This window comes from Anser cygnoides, chromosome 17 (genome assembly GCF_040182565.1).
Source record: "Anser cygnoides isolate HZ-2024a breed goose chromosome 17, Taihu_goose_T2T_genome, whole genome shotgun sequence".
NCBI classification, from domain to species: Eukaryota; Metazoa; Chordata; class Aves; order Anseriformes; family Anatidae; genus Anser; species Anser cygnoides.
The window spans coordinates 3978821-3991169 of record NC_089889.1 but is presented as its reverse complement, the minus strand read 5'-3'; the positions used below and the strand labels follow the sequence as shown (position 1 = coordinate 3991169).

General features: G+C 57.7%; 1 protein-coding gene across 26 annotated transcripts in view; it reads left to right on the top strand.

The window, feature by feature from the left end:
- The window catches only part of NCOR2 (nuclear receptor corepressor 2), a 234396-nt gene extending 222998 nt beyond the window's left edge, over window positions 1–11398 (top strand). For 21 of the 26 annotated variants that reach the window (XM_066979209.1, XM_066979208.1, XM_066979204.1 and 18 more), the window contains 8 exons: window positions 140–288; window positions 632–825; window positions 2546–2695; window positions 3420–3565; window positions 4772–4825; window positions 7224–7451; window positions 8882–9061; window positions 9150–11398. In XM_066979209.1, the coding sequence (XP_066835310.1) occupies window positions 140–288; window positions 632–825; window positions 2546–2695; window positions 3420–3565; window positions 4772–4825; window positions 7224–7451; window positions 8882–9061; window positions 9150–9325 (1277 nt within the window). In that variant the 3' untranslated portion in view covers window positions 9326–11398. The remainder of the gene's footprint in view (window positions 1–139; window positions 289–631; window positions 826–2545; window positions 2696–3419; window positions 3566–4771; window positions 4826–7223; window positions 7452–8881; window positions 9062–9149) is intronic. The other 5 variants (XM_066979219.1, XM_066979218.1, XM_066979203.1 and 2 more) reach the window with 2 other exon arrangements.
- The last annotated feature ends 951 nt before the right edge of the window (window positions 11399–12349 follow it).

The window sequence follows — 12349 nt, the reverse complement described above, 5'->3', positions numbered from 1 at the left end:
ACCGGCGGTGCCCGGCATGAGCCTGAGGCTGGCACGGTGGGCTTGGTGCCCCGGTGCCCTACCAGGATGGTGTTCGGCCATGGAGGAGGGGGACACGGGTGTCACCTGGCTCCAGCTCTGCTCTTTGTGCCTCCTCCAGCCTCGCTGAAGGCCTCGGCCCCCGAAGCAGCCCACCTGCAGCACCTCCGGCAGCCCGACGGCCCCCAGCCCCAGTGCCAGCCCCTGCAGTCCAGCCAGAGCGTCAAGGGAATGAACCAGCGGGTGGTCACGCTGGCCCAGCACATCAGTGTAATTAACCTGGTTTTCTCCTTCCCCTGGGGTGCCCAAGGAGGAGGGAAGGGCCACATCCAGAGCCGATGTGAAATATATCTGGTGGGGAGGGCTGGGAGTGATGCTAGAGACCTCAGCACTGCTGGTCTAGGGCTAGAGAGAGCAGGGTGCGTTGGGCACGGTCATCCCACGTCCTTGCATCACAAATAAAGCCCATCGCAAGAGCTTCTGCCGGCAGGAGGCAGAAGTTACAACCCTGCAAGAACAAACCTGCCTAATTCCTTCCTGCTTGCCCTCAGTTATGTCCTGCAACATGAGAAGTAGAGACCAATTCTGCTTCTAACTCAAGGGTTTCTTCTAGGAGGTCATCACCCAGGACTACACGCGCCATCACCCTCAGCAGCTCAACTCCCACATCCAGACCCCAGTGTACTCCTTCCCTGGGGCCGCGTGCCCCGTGCTGGACCTGCGCCGCACCCCCAGCGAGGCTTACCTGCAGCAGCAGGAGCACGCAGCAGCCTCCAGGATCTCCCCGCAGAACGAAGGAGGCAAGAGGTGAGCTTAGAGAGCCACAGTGAGCACAGCCGGGATCTGCCAAGCCGCAGTGCAGACCCTGCCTCAGGTGGACCAGGGCTGAGGAGCTGGGCGGATGCCCTTGGTTACATGGCACCCCAGTAAGGCGCTGGGTAGGGCAGGCTGTCATTTGGCACTGCCGGATTTAGGGTCCTCAGCTTGGGGCTTGCGTGGATCACTTCCTTACATGGTCCAGAGTGTAAAACTGCCTTCTGATCCAGGCATTTTTGCCCTGTGGTGCCTCTCTTGCCATCCCTGTAGTTTTAGAGATGTTTTCTAGACCCTGTGAGAGTCTGTTTGTGATCCTTCCCCAGCTGGCTGGTGCCACAGAATTGTTTAGGTGGGAAGGGACCTCTTGAGATCCTCCAGTCCAACCGCCTGCTCAAGCAGGGTCAGCTGGAGCCACGTGTCCAGGGGCCAGTTGGGTTTTGAGCATCTCCACTGATAGAGACCAAACAACCTCCTTGTGCAGCCTGTCCCAGTGCTCGAGCACCCTACAGTAAAAAATAAATAAATTGTTACCTTGCACTGAGGTAGAATTTCATGTGTTTTGGTTTGTGCCTGTGGCCTCTTGTCCTGTCACTGTCCTCAGTCTCTGGCACAGACCTTTCAGACCACAGGTTGTTCAAAAAAAACCCAAAGAAACGTGTTTACCATTGGTTCAGAGTTAATTTTCTTTTCATCAGTCTTAGTGAATCAGAGGCTTGTTAGACACATAAGCCATGTCTCAACTCTAATTACCCATTTCAGGCAACACCTTTTTTTCTTTTAAAGTCACTTCTAAATCATGCAGACAGCAGCACGAGGAAAGTCTGGTTGCTGTTGTGCTGAGTTGGAAAAAACGGGAGTCTTTGCCTGGGAGTCTGAGAGCGGGGTCTGTGCTCCCACCCTCAGTCCAGCAGCTCAGCGAGACCCAGATGTGTCCAGGAAACAGTGAGGTCTCCAGACCTGTGGTTCCTCGTCATTGTGTGATTATTTCCCCAGCTCTGCATGGTCTTAGAATTGGATTCGTAACGTTAGGGGAGAAAGCCCAGCCCTGGCCACCCAGAGATGAAAAAAAAAAAAAAACTGAGAAAAAGAAACCACAGAAAGAACAAAGACGTGAATTCCCAGAACTGGCCGTGAGGAATTCCTCCCAGACTCAACCCTGGCCGCCTCCCAGGCACCGGCTGCACTTGGAGGGCTGCATCCATCCCCTCCAGGCTGCCTCCGTGTAGCCCTGCCAGGCCAGATCCTGACCCCGCCACGAGGTGGATGGGAAGTGGCAGGCACTGCCCCCACACCCCTCACGTTAGGGAATACGACGGAGGATCAGAAGCCGTGACCCCGGAGGGTTGGCGTCCCAGCCCTCTGAAGGGATGGGGATGCGCTGTGGAGCAGGGGGACGCTGGGGCTGAGCCAGAAGGTCCCAGGGCCGCCCCCCTCTCATCTCCTGGGATATTTGGGGCAGTTGCTGGCTGGCCTGCTGCCTGGAAATGTGGGCCACAGCTCAGCCCTGCTCCGCACGCCTGCGGTTCAAAACATGCCCGAGCTGCGCTGCTCCGAGGGCTTGTGTCAAAAGGCGGCGTGAGCCCGCAAGGGTGGGGAAGGCTTGGCTCTCCTCCCTGCAGTACAGCAAGCTATTTTAGTCCTTCCCCCCAGCCCCGTGCGGAGACGGAGGATGTTGCAATAAACCGATTGCATCTCCCCACGCCATCCCCAGGTCCCCGGAGCAGAGCAAAGCCTCGGCCGGCGGCGGGCCGGACAACTGTATCGAGCCCGTCTCTCCACCAGACGGCGTGGGAGAACCGGAGCACGCCAAGAGCGCCACGTACCCGATCCTGTACCGCGAGGGCGAGCAGATGGACCAGAGGTATCGCAGAGCCAGGGGACGGTGGTGACAGCCTGGGGATGTGCCCAGCCCCGTGGTCGCTCGGACCAGGAGGACAACCGGCCTTGCCTTGCCATAAGACGTGGCCCCATCCCCGCTCCGCTGGGGGCTCTCCCCTCCTCACAGCTCTGATAATCCAGCAGCAGGGGCCAGCTGGCTACAGAAACCTTTCTGAGGAGCTGGCCTACGTGCTCATCCTCTTCCTAGACATACGGCCACGCTTCCTGCCCACTGCTCTGCGCCGCAGCCCAGCCACGTCCTGTCCCTGTCCTCTGTCGCTGCATCCCAGCAGCTCCCCTGTGTCCCCCCAGACCCCCTTCTCCAGTCCCAGCTGAAACATCTCTCTATAGAAACTGTCTTCCTGAGTGTTTGGCCAAGCAAGAGATCTGCTGGTAGGGAACTGAGTTTTAGGTCTGAGAAGGGCACTTAGTTGGGCTCGGTCGTTGCAAGGCGGGAAGTATTCAGGCAGAAGATTTTCTCCTGCATCCAAAAGCAGTGTCACATCCCGGACCCTCACACATCTGTAAGGGTGCTTCAGCTCTGTGCAGTACATTCATGGCAGGGACAGGGAGAAAGGTTGGAAATCCCAAATACCTCGGGAGCCCCAGGCTGGTTAGGAAGAGTTGCCCTAAGGGAAGAGGCCTCACTAGGTGGGACTTTGTGCCTTGGACCTTGCAGAGGTTTCTGATGGCTTTTTGCTTTGCAGGATGGGGTCCAAGTCCCCAGGAAACAACACTCAGCCTCCAGCGTTCTTCAGCAAGCTAACGGAAAGCAACTCTGCCATGGTGAAGTCCAAGAAACAGGAGATCATCAAGAAGCTCAGCACGACCAACAAAAATGAGACGGAGTACAGTAAGGACATGTGGGGAGCGTATATGGGGGCACTAGGGGGAAAGCTTTGAGGACACGCTAAACAAGGGAGATTTGGGAACGGGTGCTGCTGCGTTACAGGCTGGGAGCTCCCAGAACCATCCCATGCTTTGTCGGGCAGTGCAAGTGCAAAATACTTTTTAGGTTGAGCCTCCCCAGCCCTGCTGGTGCCAGCAGTGGCGGTGTGCATCTGGGGGGCCTCCCAGCTGCGCATCACCCTGCTGTGGGGCTGTCAGTCTCACCCGTGTGGCAGTGTCAGATAACCTCAAGAGGAAGGAAATAATGAGCTGAGCATGGAGGAGACTTAAGAACAATTGATATTTTAATGAATGGCCAGCCAAGCTGAATCCTCCCTCCTTGAGATGCATCTCCCCCAGCCGTTACTTTAATCCTTACATCAATATTGGTGTAGCTCTGTGGAACTAACCAGGCTGGCTTATATTAGAAATTCAGCCCGTTCATTCATTAACCACTAATAGAGTAGATAGGATCATAATTTAATTTAGCCCAGCATTATACAGTCAATACTAATTCAATTTGAATCCATCTTACAACAGCTGCATTGGATAAGAGCGACCAAGCTGTCTCGTCTCCTGGATGATGTTACCATGAGCCAACAGTATTGTTATGCCCCTTTGGGGACGTGTGGCTGAACCCTGTGACCTTCCACACGTTTCCTTATCAAGGGAAAATATACAGAAATAGGAAACACCTCTCATTTGATGAGGATTTCTGTTATTCTAAGGAAAGCGATATCCAAGTCAAACAGCTCAGCTAAAAGGGAAAATATTGATTTAACGTTTCTTCTCCTCCTCGCCCTCCCCACTGCCCAGACGTGCTCTGTGGATGTGGGGATGCGAGCCTTTGGAAATCCCGTAGGCAGGAGAGGGTTCAGCTTCACAGAGCTCGTAAACCGCAGCGCCGGAGGGAGGGAGGGAGCTCAGCACTGGGCATGGGCATCGCCCCGGGTCTCTGGGCTCTGCCTTTCTGCCCCTTCCCGGCTGGCGCGACGTGCCTGCTGTGGCCCAGGTGGTATTTATGGTCCCAGCCAGCACCCGCAGACCTGCTCCTGCTGCTGCCGGCCCCGGTGCTGTGGTGGGCACAGCGAGGTCTCGTCGGGGCTGGCAGGGCCGGGCCGGCCTGCGTGCGCTGCTCTCCGTACTGAAGAGCTTCTTTGTTTTTCTCCAGATGTTGGGCAGCCTGGGACAGAGATTTTCAATATGCCAGCGATTACCGGAGCAGGTAACTCTCGCACTGTATCTGTACCGTACCTCACTCCATGCAGAGCTCACCGCTGTGAAGAGCAGGAGGCTCGGTAGATTTCAGCATTTCCTTGTTTTGTTTTGCTGTAATACCGAGCGTTGTGGCTGGTGGGAGAGTGGAGCCGTGGTACTCTTCTGTAGCTCCCAGTGTGATTCCTCCGAAAGCCTTGCAGGGTTTGAGGAGAGGTTAAAAGCTGAGCTGAAGGGCAGCGCAGGAGCTGAAATGGGGGGTTAGGAGCTTCCCGAGAGGCACTGCACCCTGCCCAGACCTGCTGCACCCACGGCTTTCAGCCCAGCTGGGAGAAGAGGAGAGCGAGCAGCTTAAGGAAGGGATTTTGGAAAAAAAAAAATGGGGCCAAAAGCAGCCCCATAGGGTCGGGCAGGCAGGGTGGGCTTCCTGGACATGGGACAGGCCAGCCCGAGGCAGGAGGGTGGCACGAAGGCTGTTGAGCTGCTGCTGCCTGCGTCCTGCATAGCTGCCGAAACGTCGGTGTGGGCACACAAATGGCACCAGGAGAGCCTGCTGCGGGGTTTCGCAGCAGCACCCAGCCCTTGCCATCTCGTCTGTGTGAAGGTCCCGTGGCGTGGCTGGGGCTCTGGGACCAGGCTGGTGTCCCAGAGGGCAGGAGGCACGTCCTGTACATCCTGCCTGCCTGCCCCCATCACCCCCTGGGGATCCAGCCCTGCCAGCAGCGCAGCTTTCTCCCATGAATCCCCACTGACGAGTATTAATTAATACTTAATCAAGTATTAACACCCTTCTACAGCGGGGACACCTCCAGGTTGTTATCTTAATAATTAAGAGGAGGAATGACCAAGGGAAGGAGCCGGGGGCTGCGCAGCAGCAGGGGGGTGCCACACACCGGTGCCGCACACGCTTCCCGTGCCGGTCTGCATCTGTAGCATGCTGATACGCCCTGGGGTGAGGTCCGAGCCCCGGCCTGGGGGCAAGGACTTGTGGTGTAGGGGGGCCAAGGACTTGTGGTGTAGGGGCCAAGGACTTGTGGTGCAGGGGGGCAAGGACTTGTGGTGCAGGGGGGCAAGGACTTGTGGAGTAGGAGGGCAAGGCAAGCCGTCAGTGGTGTCCTCGTTGGGAAGAAGTGGCTCCTGTCAGCAGCTGGGACCCGATGGTCCGTGGCAGACAGAATTCAGGGGTGAAGCCTGACCTCCCCAAAGCCTCCCCTGGTTAAAGCTGCTCCTGCTGTGCCGGAGGGAGGAGCAGAGCATAGGGAGCCGAGGAGCGGGGTCTGGCTGGAGGGGGACCCGGGGAGACCTTGCCCCTTCGCAGGAAAAGGGGAGCCGTCCCTTTGAGAGCGGAGAGGCAGCAATCCCAGCACGAACACCCCCGGGACGGGGCGAGCTGGGGACTGTCGGGGGGCTTCCCTCGCCAGCCCGCTGGTTTTGTGTCTGTATTTTGCCCTTGCTTGTTCCCTGTAACCGCCGCGTTGGGAATGACGGTCGCGTGGCTGAGCCTAGTGCCCTCTGGTCCCTGTGCGGCGCTGCACCATAACTGCATGGCTTCTGACACTCACAACCACTCGGACACACCACCTCGCCTCTGCAGCCTGTCCCGTAGCCACGGCCGAGCCTGCGAGGGGGCCCTGGTCCGCCGCGGGCCCCCAGCCCCATGGGGAGGAAGGGAGTGGGATGGGTGAGGGGTGAGGGGCTTGCAACGAGCGCGAGGAGGGATGGAAGGACTCTGCCCTCTCCCCCAGCGTAGCCTGGCCCCGCAGGGTCCATGCCCCTCTCCGGGGGCTGCTTCCCACCTCTAATGCCAGGGCCAAAATCTGGGCACCTCTTTCCCGTCCACTTTTCATGGGGTTTTTCCAAACGCCCCCTCTTCCCACCCTGTCTCTTCCTCCATGGAAAACTGCCCCAGCCTCAAAGTTCTCCGCACACCTACGTTTACGGACCCCAGGGGGGGTCTCCTCCTCCCCACGCGCTGCTCCTGGCCGGGCGGGGAGCTCAGCCCCCTCGGTGCTGCCACCCCCCGGGGTGCAGCAGAGACCCCTCTCCCCTTCCCTGCTTCCTCCGAGCCCTCCCCAAGCCCCTGGCCCCAGGCAGATGGTGTACACAGCGCTCCCTTCCCACCGCCAGCCCCTGCCAAGCCCTGGGGTGGGATGGAGGAGGGGAGGAGGAGGAGGAGGAGGAGGAGGAGGAGGAGGAGGAGGAGGAGGGGGGCCAACCCGCGCCGAGTGCTTTGCAGAGCTTTACAGAACAAGATGACAAAGTTTGTTGCTTTGCGAGAATGTGCTGACTGTTTGTTTCTTCCCTCCTCCCTTGTCTCCTTTCTCCCCTTTCCCCGTCCCCCCATCTTTCTTCTCATTTGGCCCCCCCATCTCCCGCCCCCTCTTTCCTCCCCCTCCCGTATCTCCCAGGGCTAATCAGTTGTAGGAGCCAGTCGGTCCAAGAGAATTCCAGTACCAACATGGGGTTGGAGGCAATAATTAGGAAAGCCCTAATGGGTAAATATGACGAGCAGTGGGAAGAGCGCTCACCTCTCAGTGCCAATGCTTTTAACTCTCTGAATGCCAGTGCAAGCCTGCCCGCTGCTATGCCCATAACTCCTGCTGATGGACGAAACGAGGACGTGCGCTCCTTGCCAGGTCTGCAGCCCTCTCCACCTTCGCTCTCTCTGTGTTATTAATTCTCAGCCTTTGTTTTTCCCCTTTTGCGGGTGGATTTATTCCCCCCTCCGCCCCCCGTTTTTGTTCATTTTGGTTTTCTTTTCTCCCTGCCCCAGCTTTGAGCTTTGTGAATCCGCTGATTAATCCTGGTCTTGTTTGATGTTAATTTAATAGTCTCGGAAGGTGCTGTTGCTTCCTCTAAACCACTGACTGTGCTCTTTCCCCACCTGTTACAGTTTTTTTAATATCTCCCCTTTTTTTTAATCACGTAAAGGAGGGTGGGGGAACCCCACACCCAAAAGACCAAAGCCATAACCTAAAAGAGCCACCCCAAACCGCCTGTAAAACCCCCTCCCGTGCCCAGCACACCCAGCAAAGCCCCTTTTGCTGTGCCTCGGCCCCGGGCAGCAGGAGGGGACGCCAGGTCCAAGCGGGCAGCGCGTGCCCGAAGCTGGGCTTCCCAAAGGGCAGGCATGGGGACACCGGGCAGGGTCACGCTTCCCTCCTCACCCCGGGCTCAGGAGTGTCAGGGCAGGGTCTGGCTGAGACAGACAGGGCCTGGAGCAAGAGGGAGAGCTTAAGGGAACCAGAGGGGACAGGTCAGCGACATCTTCAGAGACCAGGGCTGGGGACGAGCCCCTGGCTGCTCGGAGCACCTGAGGGCCCCGGCTGGGCGCTGCAGGGGGGTCGCTCAGTGCTGGGGGGCTGGAGCAGAGCCGGGAGGGTCGTTCTGCACGGCCCCAGCTAAGGAAGGGAACCAGAGATGGGTCAGGGAGGCGTTTGTCCCCCGCACGCCCACTAAGGGCAGGGTGGTGCCGGGGGCGGCCTCCACCCCGCGTGATGCCAGGGCAAAGCCACGGGGCCACGTGTTACCATCCGGGCCAGCTCAGAGCAGGCGCTCCCCGGCTTGCTGCAGAAAAGCTTCTCTGGCCACTGCATGAACCCAGCAGCTTCTTCCACCCGCGCTTCCCTGCGCCCGGCAGAGGCTGCCCAGGGCCGGTGGGGTGGGACACAGAGCCCGTCCATCTGTCCCCCTTCGGGAGCTTCCTCCTGCTTAGCTGGGCTAACGTACCCGGCACAGGCTCTTTTGGCCCTTAAGCCTTTCAAAATCTGGCTGATTTTGCTGTAAGAACTGACTAAGGACCACAGGGACGGGGAACACGCTCGGGGCTGCGGCACCCTCGTGGCCACGGGCTCCCTGTAGCTGGCCACATAGTGGCATGTGGATCCCCGTCCCTCCCGCGCCACCACCCGCAGCTGCAGGCTTTCAAACCGCGCGTGGTGCTGGGGAAGCGCTGGGTGCATGCACTCCTTCCCCCCTGCCCCGACCCCCCCAAAATCCATCGCGGCCCGGTTCCCGCGACCGCCTCCCCGCGGGCCGGGTGACGAGCGGGCGCTTCTCTTTGCAGGAGGAGGGGGAAAGCCAAAGATCGCTGCCAGGCCCAACAGCCGCAAGGCCAAGTCCCCGGCGCCAGGCCTGTCCTCCGGCGAGCGGCCGCCGTCCGTGTCCTCGGTGCACTCGGAGGGGGACTGCAACCGGAGGACGCCCCTCACCAACCGCGTCTGGGAGGACCGGCCGTCGTCCGCAGGTAGGGCCCGGGGGGGGCCGCGTGTCCCCGCAGCAGCCCCCCGGTGAGCCCCATGGCGCTGACCCCCCACCCTCTCCTCCCCGCGCAGGCTCGACGCCGTTCCCCTACAACCCGCTCACCATGCGGCTCCCCAGCGGGGTGGTGACGGCGGCCCCCGCCGCCCCCCTGCCGCAGGGGACGCCCGGCAGCCAGCACCACGCGTGGGACGAGGAGCCCAAGCCCCTGCTCTGCTCCCAGTACGAAACCCTTTCGGACAGTGAATGAAGCGAGCGAGGGGCAGGGAGACGGCGACCAAACCGACGGCACGGGGAGCGAGCGAGCCGCCCGGGGCGAGCACCCAGCGCCCCGGCCCCGCTGGCTCTCACGAGCAAAGACGCAGGAGCAGAGCTTTTTTTTGGGTTTTAATTTTTTTTTTTTTTTTTAACGTTCTCCTCCCAACCAGCCAATTTGGGGGGGGGTGATTTTTTTTTGTTGTTGGTTTATTTTTCCTTTTTTTTTTTTTTGTTTTGTTCTCAACATCTGGAAATTTCTGCATCCTCTTCAGTCTAAAAAAGAAAAAAAAAAAAAGCCTTAACGAGACAAAACCCAAGGATCCCACCTTCGTCCTTGCCAGCATGGCTGAGCGGTGACCCCGCGCTCGAGAGAGGGACCGAGTGGCCGCGCAAGTCCCGGGGCCGCGCGCACACGGACGCTCTGCTCCCACGGCGCCGAGTGAGGGGCTCCGTGGGGCTGTGCCACGGAAACACAAAACCTTGAGACGGTTTAAAAAAAAAAAAGTGATTTAAAAATGTCAAATAGGATCGAACCCAGTTTGGTTTCCCCCGGCTGATCTGAGGGTGGGGAGCCCATCGTCCCGGCCGCGCGGGACGCGTTGGCCTCAACGCGCTTTGAACGCGGCTGGGAGGAGCAGGGGAGGGAGGGAAGATCCGTTTCTGAAAAAAAAGCTGGTCCCTTCGGTGATGGATATCCCGGGCTGCAATTGGAGTGGGAAGAGATTTCCCCGGGGGGGCTCGCGCACCGCCTGGGGACGGGCTCGGTTGCTTTAAGTGCATTGTTTTCTGAATGGTGAGAAAAGGCAATTGTAAATTGTATTGGTCTACAGGGTATATTTTTGATACCTTCAGTGAATTATGTCAATATTTTACGCAAGGAAGGACTTAAACAAAACACAGTATTACATGCTGTAAAAGAGGTTCTGTTCTTACACACAGGCTTTGATGTGTTTGTCCATTGTATGGAAATGTTTAAAAAAGAAAAAAAAAAAAAAAAGAAGGTAACAGTGATCCATCAAAGTCGTCTGTAAGTCAGGAGAATGTATGAACTTAGATTAAAAAAAGAAAATCTTGCCATGGTTGCAGGGCCCCCCGTTACACACACCTCTGCTAATTCAGCAGAATCCGTTTGCTGGTTGCAGTCGTTGATTCTCCAGAGCCCTCCAGAGCTGGCCGGGTGTAGGGGCAGCGCGGGCAGGAGGCCGGCATGGCAGGGAGTTCACAGGAAACTTTAAAAAAAAAAAAAGAAAAAAAAAGTTTTTATTGTATTTTTGTGATACACACGAATGCTCTACTTTACATTATTTTTTTCATTCCATGATGTTGGATCATATCTGCAGTTACATGGTTAAAGAACAAAATATTAGACTTTTTTTCATTCACTTCTGCTTTCTCGCTCTGGGGGAGAAAAATGGCAAAAAAAAAAAAAAAAAAACACAAAAAAATGTATTAAATGCTTTGCATTCTATACGCTAGAGGAAACAAGACCACGGCACAGACTTTCCGCCTCTCCCGCTGCGGGGGGAGCCAGCCCGCGCCGCCTTCCAGCAGCTCTTTGATCCGCCGCGTGTCAGACAGCGAGGATCGCCTTGTCACGTTCTCGATGGTTATTTCTTTTCCCCCTGCAATGTTCCCAGGGTGATTCTGATTTCAAAGCAAGAGAATGATGGTGTTTGTTGTTTGTTTGGGGCTTGTTTTTTTTTTTGTTTTTGTTTTGTTTTGTTTTTCGTTTTTTACAATGTACAGGTTTTTAATGTTCATCAATGTTTGTGTCTTTTCTGTTGTGCTTTTTTTTTTTTTTAAGAAAAAAAAAAAAAACGAGACAATGCACAAGCGATGTGGAAGTCTTTCAGTTCCCAGGTTATTGCTGCTGGTGTCTTCATGGCTCTGAGATGTAAAGCTAACAGAGCTGATGTCTGGGCATAACGCTATTAAAGTGTCGCAGATTTTGCTGGGAAAAATCCAAATTCGACCCATCTTCAAAGCCGCCTCCTTAACCTTTTCAGACAGAGAAAAAAAAAAAAAAAAAACACAACAAAGAATAAAGTTACCACTTGGCACAGTAGCAATACTGTGTGCTGCTTTGGTGTCTTGAGGAGAGGCCGAGCCAGGGGCAGGTCGCTGTTGAAGAGCGGATGCGACTGGCAGGGCCGCGGTGCCCAGAAGCGTGGAGCAGCGGTGTGGAGGTGGCGTGAGGATGGCTGGGGCTCGCTTTCTCCGTGGTTGGGGCTCGTTTTCTCCGCCGAGGGGACAGCCCCGGCCCCGCTGGCCCTGGCTGTGGAGACGGCGCTGAGCTCGGGCGGCGGGACGATGCGCGGGGCTGCCGGCGCTCCCTCACCTTGAGGCGCGCGAAGGGAGGCGTCGGGCGGCGTTTGGGTTCCTCACCCTCGGTGTTGCCCTCACAAGCCCTGTCACCACCCAGCCAGGGCAGTCTTGTCCCTTTCTGCCCCAGGGCACAGCCCCTTGGGACATCCCACGCCAGCCAGAAGCGACCCCACGGGCTGGGCTGGGCTCGGGGCCTGCTGGCTGAGGTGGGGAAGGGCAGCGGGGAGCTGCCGAGGCACCACCTCACCGCCGCCACGCAGCAGGAGGAGGTTACACAGCCCAATTCTGTTTGCTTTGCCCTTTCCACCATGGCTTCGTGTGCCTGGAGGAGGGGCTTGGAGCTGGTGGGCTCACCCAGAGGCCTGGGAGCGCTGAAGCAAAACCGAGGCCTGGCCCAGGGCCTCGCTGCGTTTTCAAGAGGCGTGAGAGGTTTGTGAGGTACTTTTTAGTCATCGTGGGGCTGATGGCTCGGTGGGCGCGTGGCCTGCGCAGGGCAGTGTTATGAGGAGGGGTTGGTGGTGCCACAGGGCTGGAAAGGCCTTGGTGGCACCGGTTCCATGCTGGAGGTTTGGCCCTGTCTGGGGCAGCCCGTGTGGGGTACGTGTGTGGGGTTGGCTTCAGCGGCGTCCCGCCCTTGGGGAAACCTGGAAGCGGGGAGCTGCTGCTCCTCTAGGTCACGAGCACTGCAAGC